The sequence below is a fragment of the Accipiter gentilis genome, chromosome 19, assembly GCF_929443795.1.
Source record: "Accipiter gentilis chromosome 19, bAccGen1.1, whole genome shotgun sequence".
NCBI classification, from domain to species: domain Eukaryota; kingdom Metazoa; phylum Chordata; class Aves; order Accipitriformes; family Accipitridae; genus Astur; species Astur gentilis.
Genome location: NC_064898.1, coordinates 20009734 through 20036694, shown reverse-complemented (window position 1 = coordinate 20036694; position 26961 = coordinate 20009734). Strand labels below are relative to the sequence as shown.

Here is a 26961-nt window from a genome sequence, read left to right as displayed (position 1 = left end):
TTATTTTGTACGCGTTTGTTGTGAATCCTAAAATCCATATAGTTTTTTTAGCTTCCTTACATGCTTAACATAAAGAGACTGGGTAAATGTAAGGGGTATAAAGTGGTCTGGTGAAGGGATTCTGTGGTTTGTCTGCACCTGAGGCAGGCAGCAAGAATTTGAGCTTAAATTTAAATTGATGTTTAAGCCATCTCCTTATTGCCTTCTCTGCTTTCCCAGTATTGTGGTACAGCTCTACATCACTTAGAGTAGCTTAGGACCGTGCTGCAGTTTCTGGATTTGGTAAATATAGCAGGTGATTTACGGGTGATGCTTCCTGTGTTATCCTTATAAATGTGCAAATTCAACTGCAGACTTAAAAACCTCTTGCTTTGTCTTTGCTCTGTGTAAATGTCATATGTTGTGCACTGGCACATGCAGATTTCCTATTTTCATAAATACCTTTTATGAACAGAGCAGACTATTATGACAGAATATACAAACCTACATTAAATGTACCACCAGACATTCACCTGCTAATTCTTGTAACAATTCAATTAGTTCTGGTCTTGTGCTGCAAAAATGAAATGGGAATGCAAGGTTTTCCAAATAAGTCTTTTTCAAGGGTTTTTTAAACGAGAATTTAATGGTGGTGTCCTTGCGTACAGGAATCAGGTGTTGTGTATTGTGTATTGGACAGTGTAACAAATTTAGATTAATAGTTCAAATCCATCATGAATAAAATATTAATTCCAGAGAAGCATTTGTTCTAGAATAACTTGGTTAGTATGATATGTATGAATTTTTTTTAAAGTGCCGTGTTTTGGACTAATATTTCTTCTATTTAAATACATCGTAAAATTTCTGTTAACTTCAATGTGCAAAAAGCTTGTTTCTTAAGCGGGCTTTTGTTTGGTGGGGTTTTTTTTGGTGCATTTTGCTTTTTGGATTCATTGTCTTTTACTGGAAGAAACTGAATCTTTGATATCGTCACTGAAAATAAGAAGGAAATTTAAGATTAAATATTACTCTAATGACTGCATTCGTAGTGGTTCTTATTTGAAAGGTGGCACTGGTGGAGATCTGTGGTGAACGCGTTTTTTCTGTATTTTAAGTAGTTTGTATTTCTTTTAAGTTTAGTTTTTTATTTTCTCTAGATTTCTAAAGCTGGCTTCAGGGATAATTATTCTTACAGATTCATGTTTTTGTTACTAACACGATGCTTCAGCCTTAAGGTTACATATCTTTCAGTATAATAAGAATTGAGAACGATACACTTGTGAATAACAATACTGAATAATAAAGATCTCCATGTCATCATGAGAGGAATTAATAGTTGGAGTGCAAAATATTACGATACAGTCATATGATTCATTTGTATCTGTGGGAAGGTTATGTTTAAAAACAGGCCAGAGAGAAAGATTGTTTTCACTCCATAGCGACCATCACATTTTTTTCTAAATTATATTAAAGCTTAAACTCTGCTTACAGAATGTCCATAGGATATCAATCTATGGAGATAAATTGTTGAACTAATGAGGTGCTTGTTTAACTTCAATCTGTACAAGTGCATAAAAATGGTCTTTAACTGTGCAATCACGTAATGTCTTTTCCTCAGGAACCTTGTTTGTTCCCAGTAAATGATTGAAGATGTCTTCTGCATTAGCAGCTGCTCAACATTTTGTTTTAACCATAACCATTTGTGTGTGTTCAAAACTTCCTTAAAATAAAGGTTATCAGTTCCTCCATGGGCTTTTCTCTGACGCTCATCAGCTGAAGCCTGTAAATACTTCACAGACTGTTAAAATTTATCCTCATCAATCAGCTGTAAAGTGGCAAGTATGGTGACCATTTTAGGCATGAGAAGTAGTTGCCTAGAATTATTTATTCTGATGGTGTTTGAAAAGTATTCCATAGCTTCTTGTTGTTCAGTGTTAGAAAGCTGAGACATTTGCCCCTCGCTCTTTCCAAATTTTTCAGCTTGGGTTTTTTTTAGCATGTTGGAATGTTAGTTGGTCTGTACGTTTTCAAGGCAATGGATGGAAATAACTAATTCGGTATTCTTTATGACTTTGGGAGGTAAGTGGAAAGCATTATTCCTTTTTTGGAGGAGGAATTGCCATGGTAGTACCATCAGGAGTAGATTTTTAGGATGTCTTAATTTCCTACCCTTGGGAAAGAAGACCAAAGTGTGCCTATTTACAGAAAATTCCTCTGTATTTCAGTTGTCTTGCCTGCTATCAGATAAGAGAACAAAAGCTAGAATCCAGTTCTTATGTGTGAACTTTACTTGTTTTACCAATAATCTCATTGTGGTTCTTCCTGCTTTGCTTGTGATTTGCCTTCCAAATTTTAGAGAAAGTGAAGCAGGGATTTTACAGACCTGATGTTGATCTCCATGTAGGTATATTTCCTTCTTTTACCATTGTCTATAGCAACCATCCAAATTTTAATGAAAGGCTAATATCCCCTGAGACCACTGATAAGTGATAGTAGAAATCAAGTCTCATATTTTTTGCATTAGAGTAGGCTAAACTTTTTTCCCTACAGTAAAACATGCCCAGTTATTGTTAGGATTACAGAGCTAGTTGGCAATAATTACCAGGTCGTTATATATCAGGCAAGGATTTTTCATAGTGTTGAAGTCAATTCATGACAGTAATTTTGGTGATTGCAAAATTGTCGAGCAGGCCTGACCGAAAGCCTCTTTGGATCTGATGTGTTTCAAGACATTGGAGATTGGAGCCAACTTAATCTCAGGGGGTTTGAGTCTGAGTCTGGCTGATGCCTTGATTTTTAAGGGCATTTTACTGATTTAGCTTGCTAGTGGTACTTTCTTCTGCTTTGACATTTAGTATTTGTTCTCCAGTCCTGCTTATGGGCCGGCTACGGTAATTCATCAGTTGTCAGGGTCAGTCCAGTTAGCTTCCCTTCGTGGAAAACATTTTAAGAGTGGGAAGGAGGAATATCCAGCTCCTGGCATGACAGGGAGACAGAAGTGAAGTGTTTTAAACTTAGTTACTATACATGGGTAAATTCTGGATTTTTGGAAATTCAGGATTCTTTAGCCCCAAAATTAGAGGTGGTGAGTCGTCATAATTCTTGTTCGAGCAGGTTTGACAGACTGCTACTTTCCTGTGTTCTATGTTGGCATAACGTTTTAACGATTACTTGTAGGAGTTACGTCAAAACCTTGATTATTACAAAGCAGGGCTTCTGAAGTACAATTGCACTGCGGCTTCTGTCAACAGTCTTAGTGTTCAGAATAGACATGGCCCTTCTGATAATGTATGTAAAGGAGAAGTGTGGCTTCCTTCTGAGATTGGTCTTATGATAAAAGCTTCCTGCCTTTCTTGGAAAGAGAAAACAGTATGCCAGTGTGCTTTGCTATGGGCCCGACACTATTTGGCAGAGAAGGCTATTCTCAGACCCGGGACGTACTGTTGGCATGTCAATTTTGGAGAAAGATGCTTGGGAAGAAGAAATCGTTCTCATTCAGTTTATCTGAAGTGGCTTCACATGCAAACTCTGTTGAGCATTATGCAGCCTGTAAGTGAAGATTTCTATTAGTTACTCTTGGGCAAAATTAGAATAGCTTTCTCAAGAACAGGAAGAGATTGACCAACGCTTCTGCCAGCTCTCAAAATATTGTTCTAAGCCCTGAAATTTTCAGCTGCTCTTGAAAGAAAAAAAAGTTGATTTAAAAATAATAATTCAGAATACTACATTACGTTGGTAGTTAATTACCATTCCCCATAAAAGATGTGACTTTTTGACATTTCTTGCTGATTATTTTGTATTAAGTGGTTTTAATCACTTTTTTTTTTCCTTCCAGACAACAGCATGTGATAAATCATACCAAATGATTTTTTGTTAGGTCATCTCCGGAATACGCATATCCTTCATTGAAAACAATTTAGCTGTTGTCCAACATCAGTGAAACTTTTCTAGACAGAAGAGGGAGGCATTTTTATAAACTGCACCAAAAATGAAATGGCATTAACCTGTGTGTTCTGTTTCCAGTTCGTTCAGAAAGATTGTGACATACCCGTGTTTAAACATAAGGTTGGGAAGTGAGTTGAGTGTCTTATCCAAAGTAAATGTAGTCTATAATACGTATTGTTTACAGCGTGGTGATGATAAATCACTAGTTTGAAAATGTTTTTTTAGATTAGGTTTGTATTAGTTTAACTCAAAACTCTGTGGGTAAATTACCATACATGGAAACAAACCAATTGAGACGAAGAAATTTTTGTTCCATTTGCAAAGACTGAGAGCTACTACATAAAATTGCTACCAGTGGGAAACGTAAAAGATGAGGTAATCCCCTGAAGAAAAAGGACCATGGTTGTGAAACACATTGAACATAAATCTTACAAAGCTTGTAGGGAATGCACTGAATTGAACCTGCCCAGGGTTCATGCTAACAAGAAATTCTGGTCATTGAAGGCAGATAAAGGAGTTGTAAATGACTATTTAAGTTAGTCTGGAATTCCAGAACACATGCTTGGATAATATGAAATAAAGCTGTCTAAATATGCAGCTCTCATTAATTTAGTGCTCATAGTGAAACTTAAAAATGTCTGTTACAAGACCCAAGGCTGCTGGAATAGCTTGCTGGTGTCACTGAGTGTTTAAATCTCTGCCATTTTCTAGGGGTTAGAGTAGAGAACAGGGATCAGGGGTCTTTGGATTTTGATCTCAGTTGTCCCAATAACTCACTGAGGAACTGTGAGTGGACCATGAAAGCTTACCTCAGTCTGCTTTTACTTGTGTTCCGGAAGTCTGGCTTCACTTGCTTATGATAGCTTGGGAATGAATTCTACAGGAACATGCTGGTGCTCATTGCCATGTCACACAGCCTTCCTTCTCATCTGTCGGCTTTCTTGCGTGATCATCATCACTAGTGCTCTTCAGACCAACAGGGTCAGGTGCTACAAAATCCCAGCGATGAGTCGGAATGGATGGACAGGCAGAGATGTAGTTAAGTGTAGGATGATCAACAAGGCTAAGTGCAAGGTCCTGCACTTGGATTGGGGCAATCCCAAGCACAAATACAGCCTGGGCAATGAGTGGATTGAGGGCAGCCCTGCGGAGAAGGACTTGGGTGTGTTGGTTGATGAGAAGCTCAATGTGACCTGACAATGTGCACTTGCAGCCCAGAAAGTCAACCAACCATATCATGGGCCGCATCAAAAGAAGCGTGACCAGGAGGCTGAGGCAGGTGATTCTCCCCCTTTACTCTGCTTTTGTGAGACCCCGCCTGGAGTTCTGCGTTCAGCTCTGGGGCCCCCAACACAAGAAGGACATGGACCTGTTGGAGCGAGTCCAGAGCAGGGCCACAAAGACAATCAGTGGGCTGGAGCATCTCCCCTATGAAGACAGGCTGAGAGACTTGGGGTTGTTCAGCCTGGAGAAGAGAAGGCTTCATGAACACCTTATTGTGACCTTTTAATACTCAAGGGGAGTTTATGAGAAAGATCGGGAAAGAGTTTTTACCAGGGTCTGTGGTGACAGGACAAGGGTCAATGTTTTTAAACTGAAGGAGGGTAGATTTAGATTGGATGTAAAGAAGAAATATTTTATGATGAGGGTGGTGAGGCACTGGCACAGGTTGCCCAGAGAGGCTGTGGCTGCCGCATCCCTGGCAGTGTTCAAGGCCAGGTTGGATGGGGCTTGGAGCAACCTGGTCCAGTGGAAGGTGTCCCTGCCCGTGGCAGGGGCGTTGGATCTAGATGATCTTTAAGGTCCTTCCCAACCCAAACCATTCTGTGATTCTCTGTAGTGTTGGAGTTCAGTAGAGCAGTGGGCTCAGGGCAGTGTTGCTCTGTTATCCTCACACTTGGTGGCTACATCAAGCTCAGCCGGACCTCTTGTTTCTGCACATTGCTGTTCCAATGGCCCCCAGCCAGGCAGCAGGAACGTCTCCCGTGGATCAATTCCAAACAGGCTGGAGGGAGGTGGGAAGTCTTCCCGCTGCAGGGAGGGTACAGGACGGATGGGTGCATGTACTCCTCACCATTTTGGAGCTGGAAATCTGAAGAGTTTACTGCCCCCGAGTCCTGGGGGAGCACCGACTACGTGCAAGTGTGCTCGTGTATTCCTGGGCTAGCCGGAGTGGTCTTTCGGCTCTTATCTTTTATTCTATCTGGCAGCATTACTAATGAAAACCATTTTTGACAGTTGTCATGTGCTTTCTGCAGGCTGGCTTGCAGCTGTTTTCTGTCCTTCTGCTGTGTGATCGGAAAGGAGGAAGGTTTTAGCTAGCTGCAGTGGATCGTCTCTCCGATGCAGAAACCTCAGCTCAGTGCTGGTGGCGAGGCAGCCTCGCTTGGACCTCCTTTCTCTGGCGTTTCTGTCAAGGCAAAAGAGATTAAATGGCCTATTTCTCCAGTTTCCTATGCTGGCTGCTGGCCTGGTTTGTGGGTAATTCAGTTCATGAGCATTATACTGCCGGATTTTTATTTTTTTTTTTTTTCTGGCTTCCTGATATTTAGTTAATTGCAGTGTTGAGCCGTTCAATCCCTTCTGCAGAGAAAACTAGAAAAAGGTGAAAGTCAGTTACAGGCTGGGACCAGGAATCCCAATTAAATACCAAGCATTTTTTGGGAGGGGGGTGGGAGAAAGGGAAGGGAGAAGAACAGGTAGAGAAGTCAGGAGAAGAAAAAAAACTATCATAATCTTAGAAATAGTTACAAATACCACAACTGCAGAATACTGGGTTCAGATTAAGATAAATAAATGCTAATGCTTTTATTTCATCCTCTTGGCAGCGCACAGTGCTTGATTATTTTTGCGCTTAGTTCATTTGAGTGTGTTCTGCAGCTGTAAGTTTTAAAGCTCTTTTAAGGAGAGGCCGAGGTTCGTGAGCCAGGCTGCAGCAAGGGGGTGTTCTTGCAGCGGAGACATGGCGAAGGCTAAATGCAAAGTCTGTCACAGCGATGTATATTATCTTTTGGGTGTTAGGAAGATCAGGGTAGTTTAGTTAGGTAGGAGGGTAGAGGTAAATGAATTCGTCAGAGAGTTCATTAACCCTGAGAGTGCAGATTTAGTTCAGTGAGCAAATGGAATTTGTTAGTGTAATAGAAATGACACTGAACTGATCAAATATTTGTGTGTAAACTTGAACTTATGTTTACACAACAAATCTGCAAATACTCTTAAGGAAGGAGCAAGACATAACTCAAAAAGAGCTACCTGTGCTATTAATTTCATTACTTTTAATACTGGTTTATTTATGCTATATCAGTGATGAGTTTTACAAAACCCCAAATATCTAGTTAGGGAATCAACATACATTTATTATTTGAGAAAGGAAAATGGTTTTCGGTTAGTACTTTTGCTGTATAAGATACGTGGCCAGGTGTGTGCTTTATTTGCTTTCTACCCTCTAATCTTGAAGCTGGTCTTCCCTCCTCCCCCATAAATTAGAGCAGATTTAGCCCTTCTCTTGTGTGTCCAGAGCTTCCACGAGATAGTTCTGCAATCTGATAATTGCTGGGGCTTGTGAATACTGTGGATATGTGTCCTTCCATTCCTTATGTGCATCTTTATTATCATTTGGGACAGGCAGTAAAAAGTGATTTCTATAGTAGAATTGTATTATCCTTCCAATAAAGGTGTACGTATGTTGTGTGAGTAACCAGAGGAAAGGGGGATCAAATATTACAGAATGCAAAGGTGGGTGTTTGGTGCAATATTTTCTCTGGGTGGTGGCATTCTGAAAGATAAAAATGGAAAAAAATTAGAGAATTTTCAGAAAATGGGTGCAAGGCTATCATGAACTCTGTAAAATATGCTTTATTGTGGGATTTAAATTGTTTCACCTTTAGAGGTCACAGTTAAGTTGCTTTTATGGAGGGTAAAGGTAAGAAGTGATTTGATCTAATAGGTGAATGGAAAGAACCTATGTCTTTCAGATGTCAGGTATATACTGATCTGCTCATTGTACAAGTAAGCTTCAAATGGTTCAGTAATGAAGGCAGAGACACTCGGACGCCTTTAAAAAGTAAAAGACAGAGGTACATGGAATTCACACCTGTAAAATGGAATGAATGAAATTTTTTACAGTTTTCCAGAAAATAAGAATTGAAATATGTCTCTTTAAAAGCATCAATTCATCTTCAGTGTTGTATTTTAACATGTTTAAAATACAGTTTAAATTCATAAAATATATAGAATGGCAGTAAATTCTATATTGGTATTGTAGTAATTTCATCAAAAGCTGTAACAATAAAAAAACCTCATCTGTTAAGTTAGATCTGTCATCTGGAGAGGGTTGCATTACACTTGAAAATTTATGGACAGAAATTAGGAAAAAAATTTTGATTTTGGAAACTTCTTGTACATTTTCCTATTCATTATTGCTTCTGAATCTTACCAAATCTCTTTTTTATAGCACGTGTGCTTGTTTTCAAAAGTTGTGTGATGGTTAGCTAATACGGGCTGTAAGAATAGTTCATCTGCAACATGAAATCAAGTTGAAAAATGTTAGTGATGATTTCAGATAGACTGTCAAGAACCTTTTTTTAATGTAATTTGCTTTCATGAAGAAGCATAAATTTTACAGGCCAGACCTGTCAGCCAGCTATTGTAGCCAAGATCAGCAAACTTAATAGGAATGAAAAAACAGTCGTCTGTGGTATTTCATCCATTTTTATTCTTATAACAAATTAATTAAAACTGTAAATTGCTGTGAATGATTTCCAAAGATCTGAGCCGTTCAGGACATATCTTTAAACAGAATTAATATTTTTTTTTTTAAAATGCATGTTTAGATGTAGATGCCAAAATTTTTCAGGTGATTAAAAAGCATACATTTCTAAATTAATTAATTTGCACTAGCAATCCCCTCCACTGCTTGCATTTGCAGTTTTAACTTTGGTAAAACAGTAAGTATTTTGATGAAGTATTATAAGACCATTTTATTTTTGTGAATACCTAGAAAATTCAAAACATCTGGAATCTAAAGTACTGTTTTTCTTGCTGTTTTTCCTACAATTTCCATCAATAATGCACAATTATTTTCCATTTTAGTTCTGGTTCATACAAGTGGTTTCTCTTTTTTTTTTTTTTTTTTTTTTTCTTCCCCCCCCCCCCCCCCCCTTGCAAGGAATTTGAACAGAAGTGATTGCTTTCTTGGAGGGGGAACAGTTGGTCATCTTTGTCTGGAGATGACATTAGAGCTTGCACGGCGTTACAGAATGGTAAGATACATTAGGCTGCCATTTCACCTCACGTATAATGTAACACAGTATACTTACTTTCCTTACAATGAAGAACAATTTTAGGATTCAGTAACTATCAGCTTGGCAACACATTTATTTCACACTGAGATCACTAAAACCATCTGTTGATAATTTGCTTTCTTATGGACCTCTGACTCCCATCTCTGAACAGAAGTATCTGAAGTCATTGCCTAAGCCTGTAATGATTCTTATTTAAGGCTTATTCATAGTGAATTGAATGCAAATAAATCTTAAATTTTTACAGCTTCATCAAAATCTGATTATAATGAAATACTTAATGCTAACAGAGGCAGAAGCAGTTAAGAATTTTCTGAATTCCTAGTCAGTGGTTTCTTTGGGAACGCTATTATTATTTTGTAAATAGGCCGTTTTGCCTTTTTAATCGGTTATCCTGACATAATGATAAATACTTCCAGTCAGTTGTATTTCATAGTCACAGTCACACATCCTAACACCAAATACAAGATTATTTTAATATTTTCAGCATTTAAAAATTGATGTAATTTATGCTGTATTTTTAAATTAGGAAGCACTAAATGTAATTGTATGTAAAACCTTGGCATTCAGTGGACAAATGTCTAATATAAACATATGCAAGAATTTTAGAAGATATTTTAATGATTGAAACCAGGTAATTAAACTTATTTGAAATGGCATGTAACTGTGGGTCTCTTTGCTCAAGGATACTGTGAATTGTGAACCAGAAGAGCTGGGAAAACTGTTCTGTGAGGCAGAAGGGCAGTTTTGACCTAATGCCTAAAAATTTGTCAAACTTTTCCAATAGAAATCTATTGTGGAAGACGTCAAAGAAATTATTTTACTAGGTAGCCTGTGTTGAAAGATAGATTAATTTGTGACAGGGCAGTACTCTGCATCTTTTTATCAGATTTAATCCAATTAAATAAACAAAATTCCCATTTCAATATACTTAATACTTAAAAAAAAATTATTTAAAGTTGTGACATTCGTGTTAAATGGATTTAAACTTAATCAATATTGAAACAAGTTGTATGAGAATATTATGCAGCATGAATATTGACTATTATAATCAGTTAAATTAAAAACCAAGAATATACCGGGCAAAATGTTGTTCAATAAACTGGATTTTTAGTCAAAGTAGATTTGGTGTCTTGTAGGGATCCCTTTACTATCAGCAAGATATCATCACATACAGAATTTCAGAAAGTATACGAGGTGTGTCAGCATAGTGTTCTTTTTTCATTACTGTTGTGGGATTGAGTCATGCAGCTTTTTTTGCCCTATTCTTTATGGAGCGTTAAGTATGATGGAGTTTGTCTTTAGCATTTCAAAAAAAGAGAGCTTTTGGTACGTTTATATTTTAAGTTCCCTTCCTCCATGCTTATTCCTCCCTATCCAACCTGTACAGCTTGAATGCCAGCAGAATGCTCTGTGTTTCGGGATTTCGGTGTGGCTTGGCTTGTTACAGCTAGAAACCACAGAAGGAAGGTTGACCTTCCACTTGGCTGGCGCGAAGCATTTCCACCACTTAAGGAGAATTTGGGGAGTTGGGCTGTGCTTCTTTGGGAAGCACAGGGAATTTACAGGTCATCTGTAAATTGCATTTTTTCATGGACTTGTCACTGAAAATGTTGTGGTGAAATACTGGAACAAGTTGATCAGAGCGGTTGTGGGACCTCCATCCTTAGAGATGCCTGAACAAGCCCTGGGCAACCTGCTCCAAGGGGCCCTGAGTAGGAGCAGATGACCCTGGTGGTCTCTGCCAAACGATTCTGGGTTTGCCTGCATTTGCAGGACAGAAGGGAAAAAGATGGAAATTGAAGACAGTGCGGAAGTTTGTCCAAAACAGAAGTGTTGCAGATAAATTCAGATTTTAAGACTGGCCAAATTTTTTCCTAGCCTGATCACTCTTATCATTAGTCTGTGTGATGTTGTAGTTTTGTGAAGGTGTTAATTGTTTCATCTCGTTCTTCCATGCAGAATATTGCCTTACTCCAGTCGGAACACATTCACACTTTTTCTTTGTTGAAGGGATACAAACTTGAAATGTTTTCTACTAATGCCCAGTTCCTTCACCTTAATCATTACACCAACAGTAAGCTCGTGACCGATTACTCTTTTGAAAGATGAACTTCTTTAAGCATTCTCTTGGATTTTGCATACCTAAACCCGCAATAGCTCTTTCTCCAGCCCTGTCGTTGTCGGTGCATGAATGGCTATAGGTGGCCTCGTCCCCCCACGCTGTTTGGGTAGGAATCGTGATTGTAGGGCTAATCTTCTTAGTGGTGCTCTGCACATCAGGAGTGGTGCCCACAGGAGGACATCTATGGTGCTGGGTTGGCCGTTGCTGTGATTTTTCCTTGTTTCTGAATGACATCTGGCATTAACGATGTGAGTAGGAGTGTGTTAAGAGAGATCTTTTACTAGTAGATGTGAAAAGAAAGTCACACACACACCAGTGGTTTTCAAAAGAAACAAAAGCAGCTTAGCTGTATTGACAGAATGCTCAATTTGGTTGAAACATCCTTAAAAATCTTGGTGAAAGAAACCAATTTTGGGAAATACAAAAGATTGTATGAGGTTCACTTCACCCCTCAAAGAAGAAGAGTTTGAGAACAAGAATTGCACTTGGGCATTGCCCTGCATCGTCACGGGTGTAAATGAAGTAACACATTTTTGCAGTCCAATGTCCTGGAGCTCACACATTCATTTACAGACGGGGGGGGGGGGGGATATAAGGTAATTAAAAGCTCTTTTATAAAATTCTTTTCTGCACGCAATTATTTAGAAAAGGGTAAAACCCACTTAATCTGTGTCTAGGAAGACTGAGGAATTAATCTCAAGAGATGTCTTTGATATTACATTTGTTGAGATACAGCTGTCTTAAGGTAGTATAGCACAAACCCAGCAAGTCTTGCAGTCGTGTAAGCATTGAGCTGCTTATTTTTTAAATCACTATTCAGAAAGATAATCAGCTTCTGCAAGCTACTTTTATTTAGAAACTTTCTAAACATTTTTTCAAACAGGCTGCTAATTACTTTTGAACATAGCTCCTTAAATGTTAGAATATTTTTTTTATTAGAACCAGATATTAAAAACATGTTTCGTTACAGTTGAAATTGAAACCGACTTCACTACTTGCTATGGAAACAAGTCTTTAAAACAAATCTGTTCTTGTGTACGCTGATGTGTCAATCCATGATTTTATGTAACCAGTGAATTTTTTCAAGCCTTTTTGCAGTCAGCTTGTAGAAGGAAATGTGGTACAGAACCTATACTTTTCTGGTATTATAGCCCTCATTAAAAGTCAGTAATCTATGTTTATGTCAGAAGTATGTGCTAATTGTCCCACTGGATTAAAGAAAGGATGGGACAACTAACACAGAAAGGTATGCAACCTAACTAAAGATTAATCTAATGTAAGATTTCCCAAAAGTTGTGTTCCCTGTCATTTGCACGTGACAGTGTTGTGTTTTGTAATGTCACCCTTCTTAAGAGTTAAGAGGGGCTCGGGTGCTTTTAGGAAGAGTTGGATCATGCTCTTGTTTTTTGATACTTGTTTGTTAATTTATATAATCGAATATTAAACAGAAGTTTTTAAAATTAATTCGTTTCAGGAGTTGTAAAATACCATATAGCTATTTTTTTTCCCCTCAGTATCCTACTTGTACCTGACAGCCTGTGAAAGACCGTTATATGGGGCTGAGCATCTCTGACCTGTATGAAGAGTCTTGTGTAACTGCTGCAGTGTCGCAGGAGGGACCACACACTGTTTAGGTGGTTACTTATGCTGAGGCCAAAATCCTCGATAGACCTCTCACCTCGCCATAAACCTTTGCCTAACCTGTGCAGACTGTTCTAAATAACTTACTGAAGTGACTCAGTTGCAAAATGGGTGCTAAAGGTAGCTGACACTTTAAAAAAAAAAGTTATAAAAGTTGAAAAAAAATCTTCATGAGCTGGGTTGTCTGTTTTTTAAATAACTAATTTGTGTCTGTGTGTGTGTTTGGTGCAGGCCACAGAAACATTGTTCCGAATGGCAGTAGCAAGAGGAGCGATTACACCTTTAAGACACGGAGAAGTAAGGCTAAATATATCTATATATCTTTCTCTTTTTTTTTTTTTGTCACATGTGGTATAATATTTTATTAATGAAATGCTTTATAAATTCCTGGGAGACATACCGTCTTCAGGTAAGTGAAGAGAGCTGGACTATATATAACTTGCATACCTATGTTATAGGGTTTTTTTTTAAAGGAGGACAAGAATTTAAATCCTGCCCAGTGGGAGATGAGCTATTCTTCAAAAAACACTCTGTTTTTCTCTTTGCCTGAATCATAATTTAGCCCTATAATAGAAGTGACTCACAAGAATGTCCTTTTAGCCAGGTAATTTTTCACTGTTTATCAAAAATTGTAGAATCTAGAGAAATTCACGAGGTCGATCTTCGTTATTGGGTAGCTGTGGAGAGATTATTTCATCCTTTCTCTGTTCCTTTCAAGAAATCATAATGTCAGGTAGTATACAAAGTATTAATATATTAATTACTCTAAAGAGGATAAAGATATTTGAATATTATGTTGTTCATACATACTTCTGTTGATGGTGAACGTTTGTTTCCTTTGTTGTGTGGTTTTATATCAGGTAAACATTGTTCTGAACATTGCTGATTAAAAGTCTCCCATATTAGGTGGTGCAATTCATGCTTAGATTGAATTTCATTTAAAAAAATAATACTACAGTCAGTCATGACACTGGAAATGAGAACTGATCTGGGCATCGCCACAGCTGGATGCTACAGTGTATAGGGTTTTAAATGTAGAAACCTCAGTGTTTTTTCATGGTAATCTGATTTTGATCAAATTCTTAGGTAACTTTGTGAAAAGCAGACACAGCATTCAATCTGGAATCTAGACCCAGACTTATGCTGGAATCCCAGCTGTGCTGTAAAAAGTTCCTTATGCTGATGAAGTTGCCTTAATGTCTCTTTTGAAAGAAAGTAATATATCTTTGCATCAGTGTCTGAAGATGTACCTGAGGTTTCCTGTCCTGCCATTGTCTGTAGTTTTAGCTTTTTTTGAATATATGGATCCTTTATACTCTTTATGTACTGCTCTTCATTCTTTTCTACAGAGGAGTGTAATGAAATTTCCAGAAGTGTTAGTTACGGAATATGTGCAACCCTTCCAAATTCTCTGTTTAGGTTTTTTCAGTGAAGGGTACTTAATTTTCTGTGTTTTAATGACCATGTTGCCCAGATTGTTTGTGGAATCTCCATCCTTGTAGTTAGCTAGTGAATGGCGTGAACTGTGAAAAATTAAGTGTAACTAATTGTACCGTGCAATGCAAAATACTGGGATGGTTACAGGCATAATGATCTCTTTTTGTGAACAATATTAGCAATTTCTATATCTGATACATCTTATGTTGAGCCAGTTCAGCTCACTGATGTGGTAGAAAAAGTTTTATTTCTGTCTTCAGATATTCCCTCTGATCTTTTATCAATTAAACTGCCTCAAGGGCTAGAGAGAACCAGATGAGAAGCAGCAAGATAAGTGGTGAGAGGATGTAGCCGTGGTTAGTGAGAAAGGAACTGGGTGAAAGTGCGTCTTTTTGATGATGGTAAACTTTACGTTGGCGTACTGTGTCCTGTGACACTATTTCTGATGTATTCCTTGGGCTTTAGTGGTAATGCAGTTAATGCGAAGCTAGATAATTTATAGATAAAACATGTAAGAATTGTACAGAGTTGGCTTTTTGTGCAAGAAGGTGGTGGGAGAAATAAAAAGACCTTTTTTCTCTCTTACATTTTCATCAGGCTATATGCAGGGGGAAAAAATGTTTTCACTCAAGGAAGATCTTTTCAATAAATTCCTTGGTGAATTATAATTTATTTAGTCTGAAAACGAGGAATGACATGAATCAACTGTAATTAATTTTTCCAGAAGAAACATATAATTATCAAGAGTCATATTAAAATTTGTTTAGCTCTTCCAAGAAATTGCTGAACGTTTGCACAGTGCGTAAGTGGAAAGGGAGCCAGAAAAAAGTTGAATATGAACTAAAGTTGACTGTATTCTGTTTGAAAAGTGTGAACTTGGCAGTGAAAATCAAAGCAGAGCAAGTTGTTTATTGGAAATTCCAAACTACAGAGGCAGCAGTCCAAATGTGCAAAAGTGCTGTTCAGCTTTCACAGCAGTACTTAAAAATGTAACCCCATTTAACATTTAAGAGGTGGTAAAACTCTTCAGCATTAGAAGGCAAAAATCATACTTGTTTGTTTTAAAGTCATAAATAAAAAAAGGCAATATTCTGTCTGCAGCACTGAACAGATTAATGTGCCTCCTTCCAGCATTTCCTCATTCATTGGGACTCATCAAGCTTTTATGCATATAGAATTTTTCAGTTTTTCCTTTGTTATCCTTGAAGAATTTGAAAAATGAGGTTGTACTGGTTTTTTTGACTTTTGCATGTGGTTTGTATAATTACTGTTGAGAGTTTAGAAAATTGCGCTGCCGAAAGTAGTTACCAAAATTGGGTACATAGTGCTAAAAATTATTTAACTGTGGGATATAGATCACAAACGTTCCTGAAGAATCTTCTCAGGAGTTCCCTTGCTCCTGATTGGATGGAAGTGTAGTAGCATCCGTGGGAGGGAATCAAACCCAGAAGCAGAATTTATTTTCAGGATTCAATATGTTGTTTTTCAGGTTAATTAGTTACTTCTGTCAGTTGCTTTGTTTTGGGGTGGAGCATGAGGCAGAACCTTGTAGAGTTTATTCATTTCTGTTAGTGCTTCTAGCTCATTCCCAAATGATCCAAAAACTGTACGAGCAGATGTGATCACGGGAAATCTACAGCTGTGCTTGCGTTCGGAAGTCTTGGGGTACGTTTCACTAATGTCACAGGGCTCAGGGTCGGTAACAGGCATAACTGAGAGCTGTGCGTTCAGGGTGGCTGGCCCTGATGCCACCTAGAGAGCTTCTCCAGCTGTTTTTTCTGCTTCTGGTCTTCATGCAGCAGGCTGAGACCTGCTGCCGTCTGCTCCTCACGCCGCCCAGCCTCTTCCAGACAGAGCTGCTCTCTTCGTGGGTGCTGGCTGATGCGGCAGCAGTGACAGAATTGGAGAAACAAGAGCAACTGCAGCTTACTGAAGAGGGTGAGAAGAAGAATAGGAGGAGGCTAGTGCTTCAGAGTTGACTTTTCATGCTTCCCAGTTCTGCATCCCCTGGAGCTTCTGCTGTCGTGTGCTCAACCCCCGGCGGAGAGCCAGGAGCAGGAGTAAGGGTTGGCAGCAGTGGCTATGAGAAGTCACTGGATGCGTGGTAGGAAGGTGGAATACATCTGACGCAGGCCAAGTTGAAGTTTGGTGACTATACACAGAGAGAGAAAACTTCCCTAATTTTAACTGGAAGTGACCAATTTTATTCACGCTGAGCAAGTGATGTACCCAAACCAGTGCGTCACCTACGATTTGTACGTCATGTGGAGCTACTGAACAAGAAGGACAGGTCTGATAGGACAATTAGCTCGCAGGACCGATGTTCTCAGTCCCTGCAGAGGAAGGAAACAAAGACACACAGCTCATCCAGAAACAGAAGCAGGAGGATAAATGGAAAGGGTGGAATCCTTAATGGGAAAAAACCCCACTATGAAATATGTGGGCTGACATGGACAACAGAGATATAATGGTAGAGGCAAGCAGGAGGATAAATGGAGAGGATGGAACCCTTAATGGGATAAAAACAACTATGAAATATGTGGGCTGACACGGACAACAGAGATATAATGTGGTAGAGGCAAGCAGGAGAATAGATGGAGAGGGTGGAATCCTTAATGGGAAAAACCCCACTATGAAATACGTGGGCTGACACGGACAACAGAGATAAAATGGTAGAGGCATGATTCCCAGAGAGCTGGAACTGATACCAGCCATGCATGAACTCTGTGGGTGTTAACTCATTTCTTATAACATCTTTATGAATTTGTAAACTGTCTTAATCTCTTTTCATCTGAAAAACGCTGGGACTTCTGGGTGGAAGAATTCAGACATGTGTCTTTAGAATTCATTAAGTCTATGCGGAAAAAACCCTTTGCTGCCTCAGAACTGAAGAAGAGAAGGGCTGCGCCCTATGGATTGTGCTCTTCTGTCTGAAGTGTTAAGGCATATGGGGAACCTTCAGTATGGTGGAAATTTCAAAATCTTCATGTAGTGTCTTCTGATTGCAAAGACAGGAAGAAAATAATTTTGCAGAAGAGAAAGACCTGTGTAGGAGAGTCAGAGCAAAAAAGGAACTTAGGCTATATGATAGGCTCCGTTTTAAAATGCCTACAACAGCTGAGATGTTTTGAAGAAAGAAAGAGTCTTCAGTCTGTAGCATTACAATAGAATGCCATTAATTTAGATATTTGGTGGTCCCCCTCCAGTAATATAAAAGCCTTTGTTCATGAAATGCCATGGGAAACAAAGTATAAAAAGGGATTTGCAGGCTGTGTAAGTTTCGGAGAGGTTCAGTTCACAATAGCAGTTGGGTTTAGCTGGGGAGCCTGAAGAGACATCTATCCAAAGCCGTCTAAGACTCTGATGGATATTATACTATACGAAACAAGCAGAGGCTGAATGGCAGTCCTGGCTCTCCTTCTCAACCCATTTAGTTCATTTCCAGGTGAGTTAATGACCAACCTCCAACTGGAGTTTATGTTGATTTGCTGGTGCAGACTCCTGGTTCCTTTCGGAATTACCAGTTATATTGTCCATATGGAAGAATGGGTGAACTTCAGCAAACGTCCACCCAAGTATGTGTGTCTTCTGTCTTGGAGATACAGCAGGAGTACAGCTTAAAGGGAATTGTCAAACCAGTACCCTCATAAATAACGAGGCTGGAGCATTCTTAGCTATAAAAATACCATTGTCAACCAAATTTGAAGTAAAAATAGATCTAAAATTTAAGTAATTCTATGTACTTTCCAACCTAAAATGGCTTGTGGCCTTATGGTGTACTACATGTAATGATATGCATTGCTATGGCAGTAGATACCCATGCTTGAAGGTGTCCTTTGTTGGAAGAAGACGTGTCTTTGCTTGTGTTTAAAGCTATGTTTAATAGATTTAGGAATTAAATTTTCATTCTGTGCGTTTTCTGTAAGGTAAATAATGTGAAGTGCAAAGCTTTATGAATTTAGCCTAGATATCTGTAAGAAGTAATTTCTGTGGATTTTGTATTCATAGTAAATACCAATGATACACTTGTGATTAAATTTTTAGCTAAAAGTTAAACAAGGGGATTAGTAAGGATCTTTAAAATGCAATTTCTTTTATATTTTTGCAAGTAAACACATAACGGTGGAAACAGCAATATGAAATACTTCTTCATGCAGCACAGCAGTTACACAGACTTCAGCATCTGCTTTTCAGTTGTGACAGATGTAAGATGACATGGTTGAAGTGCCACCTGTGTGACTTGGGTTCAAGCTTTAAAACAAGCACTGGCACAACTCTCAAGATAACATCAGTTTGTTTTGGTCCGAATAGGAAGGAGCTTAGTAACAGCAATGCAGTTATTTCCAGATGAGCAATTCTTATATATTTATGATAAAATGCTTGTTTTGATAATTCTTGTTCAACAGAGTATTGTTTCTTCAGAAATCAGACCCATAGGCTACGTTGTTATATGAAGGGATGTGTACATATATATATTTTAGAATAATGCTATTAAAGTAAATAATAAATTTTAAAACGTTATTAAAAGCTGAAGAAACTGTGAAAGCATTCATTCCTGGCATTTGTGGGTTGCACTAAATGATAAGTAGTAGATCACAAAATTCAGTAGTCAGTGAAGTTACATTTCTAGAACAATTTTGTCTCTTTAAACTATATGTGTGGATACATGTATGCATGCATATATATACCTGTAGGTTCTTTTTAACTGTGAATTTTTATCTTGTGTTGATTTTAAGAAAGATTTTCAACCTGGGAAAGGAGGGGACAATGTTAAAGTGACATTACTGCTAGCTCAAGGTTCTTTGCCCTCTTTCTTCTTCCCCGTCTACCATGTCATAGCAGAGTGCAGTGTAGAGTCCTGGAAACTCAGCTGTGGAATTAAGTTATGTAGACAAGAATCCTTTTTATTAATAGCAATAACTGTAATTTTTTTTGTGAGAAGGGACTTTCTAATTTTACTTGCCATTGGAGAAATTTGAAAGGGGTCTTAGGACACCTCGGTTGTTATATTTAGTTGTCATCTGTAAAGGTGACATGCAACAGAGAATTCATTTAAATGATGATCTCTTCCATATGAAGGGTTTTAGTCTAGAAATTACCAAATTCTACATTTGATTTTTAAATTTTGGGTTTTGTCACAGTGATGTTTCTGCTTGTATTTTTGCCCAGCCTCATTTGTAATACACGAAATGCAGGAAGACTTCATAAACCGTAGCATTTTAGGTTCTGAAGAAGTACTGTGAATCACTTGAGATTAATTTTCATTTAAATAAAATTGCTTTGGGCACATGGTTTCCTGTGATTTCAGCTTGGGGCCATGCCAGGCCTAATCACTAACAGGCACATTAGAAGCCGAATGGCAATGGGATAGTGGACATCTGATCCCCTCGCCCTTGTACCTTCCTATCACAAAGATGTCTTTATTATCCGGGGTTCAAAAGTTCTCTCACAGACTACCCCAACGTCTCTGGTTTCCGTGCTTTTGTCTTGAATACTTTGTTACTGTCATGTTAATATGCGAGGAAAGATGTTTTCTCAGATTTACATAAATCTTACAGCAATAGAGACACTGTAGTTGTGGTCCTGAAGGCTCTCAACTTTTTAAGCCTTCTGTCTTTAGTCAAGGACATGTTTAAAAAGCAGCACTGTTGGTCAAAATGAGCCTCACTTGTCCTCACTGAAATTATAAAGCTTCTTAGCAAACTGTGTTTGACATTACAAAAGAAATCTGGTTTGGTACAGTGAAACTTAAATTTTTGTAAGGTCATGTCATAACATTCATGGTTTTTTTCTGCCTTCAAAGTAGGATTGTCAGTCTCTTGGATCTTACCCTGTGTTTTTTTCCCTCCTGGTTAAGAGTTGCTAGTACACAGAAAAATGTGTATTTTTTTAATTTAATAAGTTGCAAAACAGCATCAATTTGACTTAACCAAACCATATTTTCTGATATGTGGTATAAGATCCAAAGTGCCAGTAGGTTTCAGTATTAATTTCTCTTATCATTACACTCTTTATTTTTGAAAAGTATTTGCAAAACTAAAAGGAAGGAGTTACTTGCAGGCAGGTCTGAGTCCCCTTTCCTCTAAAGGGAGGTCTCTTCTCTCACTGTCCCCAAGAGAATAATCTATGCTTTGATTTTTAGCTTTTTCAAAAGAAATGAGTTTTAAAAAAAAAAAAAGAAAAAAAGTATCCTAGATCAGTGTTCTGAAACATCAATTAAAAAAACCCTTTACATTATTGGCATACATAGTTAAATCTTTCTCTTTAGTGAAATCTTTCTTGGAAGTAGTATTGAGCCTGTCTTTATAACTTCTTGTAAAGGAGCTGCAAATGGATAAAACGTATCCATAAGGATAGAACGGTTTTATAGTCTACCTACTTAAGGTTTCGGTTTGGGGGATACATGTCAGAAGTATTGAAAAATAGTACTGGTATCTGGAAAATCCTTCTGGCAGGTCACAATGGGTAACAGTTCAAAGGTAATTTAATTGCTGTCAACTGGCATACCTTATCTATATTATCTGGAAGTAAGTCAAAAGTAAATAATTCTTCTGATTTAATGCAGTGAAGACTAAAGCTTGGGGGGTGGGGGTGGAGAGGGAGAATACCATTGAACCCTGGGGAGGAAGACCACCAGATTGCCTCTGAGGTGTTCCAGTGTACAGTGTTCAAGCGATGTTTTTGCCATGTATCCAGTTGTGCGAAGGTGTTATTTGTCTAGCTTGCCCTGGATTATCCATTTTATGCGGTTTATGGGTTTTTAATTAATTTTTAATCATGAAGAGGAAAGTAAATTTGTCTCAAAACCTGCAATGAATATGAAGAACTTTTCCGGTCTGTTAATATGTAGTTTCCCTGAGGATATTCTGTTTCTTACTAAACATCATCATGAACCTTGAAAAAATATTGACCTGCTCCAAATAATTTTAAAGTGAAGTGGTCGAATTCATTCATTAGGGAATGGGAGAAATGAATACACTGTAGGAATTGTGTCTGATGTAAATTTAAGGTAGAAATATACGAAAATATCCATATGTTAAACTATCTTTGATCATGCACAAACAAAAAAAATGTAGTCCTCTTTAGTAACTCTTAATTGTCCTGTATATAAACAGAATGCATAAACCTAAATGCAATTTGAAATGCATTTTTGGGGGTTTCTAAAAAGAGGATGACTGTGCTACAGGTAGTGAGAAAGCTTTTTCTGTTTCCTGTTTGATATTCAAAGTTTGGAGAAAGTCATACGAATAATAGTTTATATTCCCTTATTAATGAGTAATTCTAGATTGTAGCTGGTGAACTGATAAGTGAAAATGATGAAGAGTGAGAAAGGGGGAGAGGGGAGCAGAATGAATGCAATAAGTAGTAATAACTAATATTTCTCTTTTGACACTGTCTCCCATAAGATCTTTGTAGACAAGCAGTTGATGAGCAGACAGTGAGATAGGCTGAAAACTCGCTAAACAGCCGGGCCCAAAAGGTGTTGATCAGTGGCACAAAGTTCAGTTGGAATGCAGTAACTAGCAGTGTACCCCAGGGGTCGGGACTGGGTCTGATCCTGTCTAGCATCTTCATTAGCGATCTGGGTGATGGGGCAGGGTGTACTGTCCGCAGGCACCAGGCTGGGAGGAGTGGCTGGTACACCAGAGAGTTGTGCTGTTATCCAGAGGGACCTTGAGAGGCTGGAGAAATGGGTTGCTGGGAACCTCATGAAGGTCAGCAAGGAGAAGTGCAAAGTCCTATACCTGGGGAGGAAGAACCCCAGGCACCAGGACATGGTGGGGCAACCCAGCTGGAAAGGACCTGAGCATCCTGGTGGATACCAGGTTGGACGTGAGCCAGCGATGGGCCCTTGCTACAAAGATGGCTGGTGGTATCCTGGGCTGCATCGGACAGAGCGTTGTCAGCAGGCTGAGGAAGGCGATCCTTCCCTTCTATTCAGAACCGGTGAGTCCACACCGGGAGTACCGTGTCCAGCTCTGGGCCCCTCAGTACAAGGGAGACATGGACATCCTGGAAGGAGTCCAGCAAAGGGCTATGAAGATCGTGAAAGGACTGGAGCATCTCACCTATGAAGAGAGGCCAAGAGAGCTGGGAGTGTTCCGCCTGGAGAAGAGAAGGCTCAAGGGAGATCTTATCCACCCGCAGGGAGGGTGCAGAGAAGATGGAGCCAGGCTCTTTTCAGTGGTGCCCAGTGCCAGGACCAGAGACCACGGACACAAACGGAAACACAGGAGGTGCTGTCCGAATGCAAGGAAACGCTTTTTTCCTGTGAGGGTGACCCAGCACTGGCACAGGTTGCCCAGGAAGGTTGTGTAGTCTTCATCCTCCTGGATATTCCAAAGCCATCTGGGTGCATTCCTGGGCTACTGGCTCTAGGTGGCCCTGCTTGAGCAGAGGGGTTGGAGCAGATGACCTCCAGAGGTCCCTTCCAACCTCAGCTGTTGTGGTTCTGTGTAATTCTGTTTGTGTTTAAAGAGCCAAATCTTTTAACTTCGTAGTATGTTTTTCTGTATGTATAAAACTAGGATAACGACACTTTTATTGGGCATATATTTGATTAATATTATACAAAATTCAAAATTTCAACCTTCTATAAAGCTGTAGCAAAATCAAAAAGACAGTACCTAAGGTAAGCAATTCCAGCTTAAAAAGGCTAAGGGTTTTAGTATTCTTTCCAGAAAGTGAAGATATGAGAAAATACTGTTATTCTTTTCAAATTTATAGGGAGGTTGATTACTAGAGTTGGGAACTGGTACAGAAAAAAGGGTGTAGTATCTCTGGTGTAATATTATTTCATGGCAGGTGGGAAGAGACTCTGGAGCATCTCCATTGTATGACAAATGGTGATCCTCTTTGGGTGAGAACAGCTGGCTCTTTTGGACAACTTAAGTCTGGTACCACACTCCAGTGATCTGAAATCAGTTCATACTTAAAAATCTTTGATCTTCTTCCTTTTTTTAAAAGAAATTCTATGAGTTTGCTCTGGGAGGCCAACCCTGTACCTCTAGATAACAGCATGTTTAGGAGAACAGTCTAGCCTCAGACATTTAAGTACCTCTACAGATGTAAAGCAAGTCTTTGTTATGGAAAAGATCAAATGCCTTTGCTCAGTGCTCAAGTGTGAGCATGGTGGGTACTTCAAGAATCAGCAATAATGGGCGTCAATTGAACTTCTTATTGCTAAAGGTCTGTAGTGACTGCCTGCATTGGTTTATTGTAATAATTTATTGTAGCATTTTTACAATATTAAATCGCTATCCTCTCAGAAAGAATGATATTGGGTTTTTTGACTAGTATCTTAGTGTGAGATGGCTACGATAGGTGAAGATCTGATCTGCTAGCAGCAGGAATGTTAGCGTGCGTGAACTGTTGGAACAATTCTCCCACTCTGAACCATGAAACCAATCTGTTCCTGTCGGTTACAATTTTATGGAAACTAATTCTTTGTTGATGGAATCAGGTGAAAAATATGTGGTTCTGATTAGCAAACAGTATGCAGAGTTTCTTAAGGTCATGGAGAACATTCCTGTGGACTTGTGCATGTGTTCAGATATGTGTGTGTGTGACTATACATACATAGGAATATATGCATCTTCCTATATTAAAAGTGATGGGCAGCTTAGTTTTTTCTTTTTATATATACTTGGTTTTAAATATTTGTACTACAGTTGATAAAATTATAACATTAATTACTAAATATTTATATGTTTATTATAATAGAACAAATATCCAGTTTCATTTTTTCTAAGTTTCAGAAACTTGTGTTTTTAAATTCAACAACCCTCAAAATAATATTTGGTATAACTGTGTAACATAAACTCAAATAATGAGCCTTTTTTGAAGTAGCACTGTTTTCTGTAGGAAATACGTATTATACAAGTGACTGCCTGGATAAAATAATGACCTTTCATTTTTAAGTATCCTGCAGAGCTGCAAAAAATAAACTGGTATCTGCAGTCTGCCTAATGGACTGCTCAGCACATCACCACATGCAATTAAGCATAAGTGATTTTTCTGCTCAAGACAGGCTCAAGACTGATTTAGCAATGAAACTTAATTACTTCTAGCCCTTAGAGAAAATGGCCCAACAAGGTTGAGGTTGTTGGCAGGGCAATGTGGGAAAGCTATTGCTGAAACTCCCTTCCCTGTTTCTGATTTTCTCTTAGCAGTACTTAGCACTGTTAACTTTCAATTAAGCAAATATTCCCACAAAAATTGTGCATTGTTATTTCTTTCTTTGTTACAGGCTAAAGAGAAAAATAATGAAACTTTGCAGCTTCTTAAAAACAAGTGGTCTGATCAAATCCAACTGCTTCACTGTGTGGGTGAAGTTCTTCTGTGCTAATGGAAATTAAAACTTGAAAATTAGTTCTCAAATGCCTGTGTAAGTGTAAGGTCACCATTCTGGTCATAGAAATCTCAGGCTAAAAGTTAAAGCTAAATGCATGTGTGCTTCTTGACAATTCAGTATGTCATAGGTAAATTGTTTCTCTAATTTATACTCAGGTTATAGGAAAAAAAGGTGAAGGATCTGAAAATTACAAAAAAAAAATTAAAAAACCTACTTTGTTTGAATTTTTAGGAATGTGTTATTTAAAGGAAACAGGAACTTCAATTCTGTGACTCCAAGGAATACATCTGGAATAACAATTCAGAGGGACATATGGCATCAATTGGCTTATATTTTCTTATATGGGGTTCTGATTGCAGTAAAAGGGAAAACTGTTCATTAATTATGCAGAATTAAAAATACAAATACTGTGTTGTTGATTTATTTACCCTGTTGAAGTACAGTGGGTTCTGACAAAAAAAGTGGAAGTTGAGCAAACAAAATGGACTTTAATGTTTATTATCTGTGATAATAATTTACTTTACTTTTGTAGTATATTTTTCTCCTTAAAGGTTTCGACTCCCTTACTCTTATCTCTTCATATAGATAAATCTCTCATTCATCTCTATGGGTTTTTCACTTACAAAGAGAAGTAATATTGCTGTTGTAATTTGTTCAATGTAATTGCCTTTTCAGTAGTGCTCAAAGTCTTGTTCCTGCTAATAGCTATGGACGTGTTTATCAGTGGAAATATTCATGGTAACAAAACTAAACATATGCCTAAATATTTGCAAGAGCGTGCAGCATGAGACACTAATTCCCAACGGCACGTTTAGCACATGCTCTAGTGCTTTACTCAGTAGGGAGTGAATTTAAGTATGTGTATAGGTCCCCTTGATTTCAACAGTGTTTAACCAAATAAGTGACTTAAACTTTTTGCTAGACAAGAAATAATAATTTAAGCATGTACTTGAATTAAAATCTTTTTTTTTTTTTAATCAGAGCATTGAAAGGTTCATTGGAATGAGCACTGTCTTAGCCTTATATTTACAGTCCCTGGGATGTTTACCAACGCTGGCTTATATTTACCATCCTTGGTGTATCTAGGGTATTTCTCATTATAATGAAGAGGAGTAGGTTTTTTTGGGTAGTAAACAGCCATTTTTAAAAAGATGCTGAGATTTCTCCTAAAATGCATGAATATAGCTTTCAATAATCTATTTTGTAGGTGGGCTTGTAGCACTGTCAGTCAGTAGAACTTACCAGTCTGTCCCTTTCTATGCCTATATTCAGTTGCATGTATTTTTACTTTGAACAGCTCAGGCTGAAATTTTCTAAAGCAAATGGGGATGGTGCCCCTCATAGAGGTGTTCTTTGCTATGCAATCTTGATTCACCTCCTTTCATGAAGGAGGCTGAGGTCTTTTGCAAAACCCACCACGTGGCAACATAATAAAAGACACATGCACTCAGACACCTGAATTACAGTCGCACCAGCAGCATGTGTTAAGAAACACATGAACTTAAGGGATGATTCCTCCTCTGAACAGTTAACTACCTCTACAAACTTGGAAAAAGGCTGGAAGAAGGCGTAGTATTTACATCTCCACACGAGGCTCAGATAGATAAGCGACTAACTTGGAGTCATACAAGTAAAAGTGAAAAGTAAACTTTTTAACTCTTCAACTGTAAGGGCAAAATGCCACTGGTTATTTTGCAATCGGTCATGCAATAGCTGTACTTAATTCCTATCATAAACTAATTAATGGGGTTACCTGCAGTGAAGGAGCACTGGTCTTGGTAACCCAAGTGGTCTCCTGCAGTTTTGGGTTCCAGTGGAGCTGGGTCCCAGCGGCTTAGCAATCTCTGTTCTTTGCAACCATCCAGTGAAAAGGTAATGCTCCGGGTCACCCTGTGAACCTCATGCTACAAATTTAGTGACTAATAATATTGTTGGGTTGTAAGATGAATCATACTGCTTTGCCTACTTCTTTAATTCCGCTGAAGTTTGGAAGCTAAGATTCACTCCTTAGAAGAAAAGGCTGGTGTTTTCTTGGGATAACATTAACAGCATCACTGCTTCCTTCTGTATATTACTGAAGTGTTCACGATATAGGTAGAGATGAACTGAGTTCTTTACAAAGTTCCTCTCTGGTTTTATAATTTTCTAAGTCAGGTACTTTGACTCCTGGGCGTGTGTTG

General features: G+C 38.4%; 2 protein-coding genes across 2 annotated transcripts in view; both read left to right on the top strand.

The window, feature by feature from the left end:
• Positions 1 to 26961, top strand: part of PRSS23 (serine protease 23) — an 898595-nt gene that overhangs the window by 180429 nt on the left and 691205 nt on the right. The gene's annotated exons all lie outside the window — the stretch shown is intronic.
• TMEM135 (transmembrane protein 135) overlaps positions 1 to 26961 on the top strand; it is a 176932-nt gene that overhangs the window by 61005 nt on the left and 88966 nt on the right. Inside the window, exon 5 of the mRNA XM_049823474.1 lies at positions 13222 to 13287. Coding sequence (XP_049679431.1) covers positions 13222 to 13287 — 66 coding nt within the window. The remainder of the gene's footprint in view (positions 1 to 13221; positions 13288 to 26961) is intronic.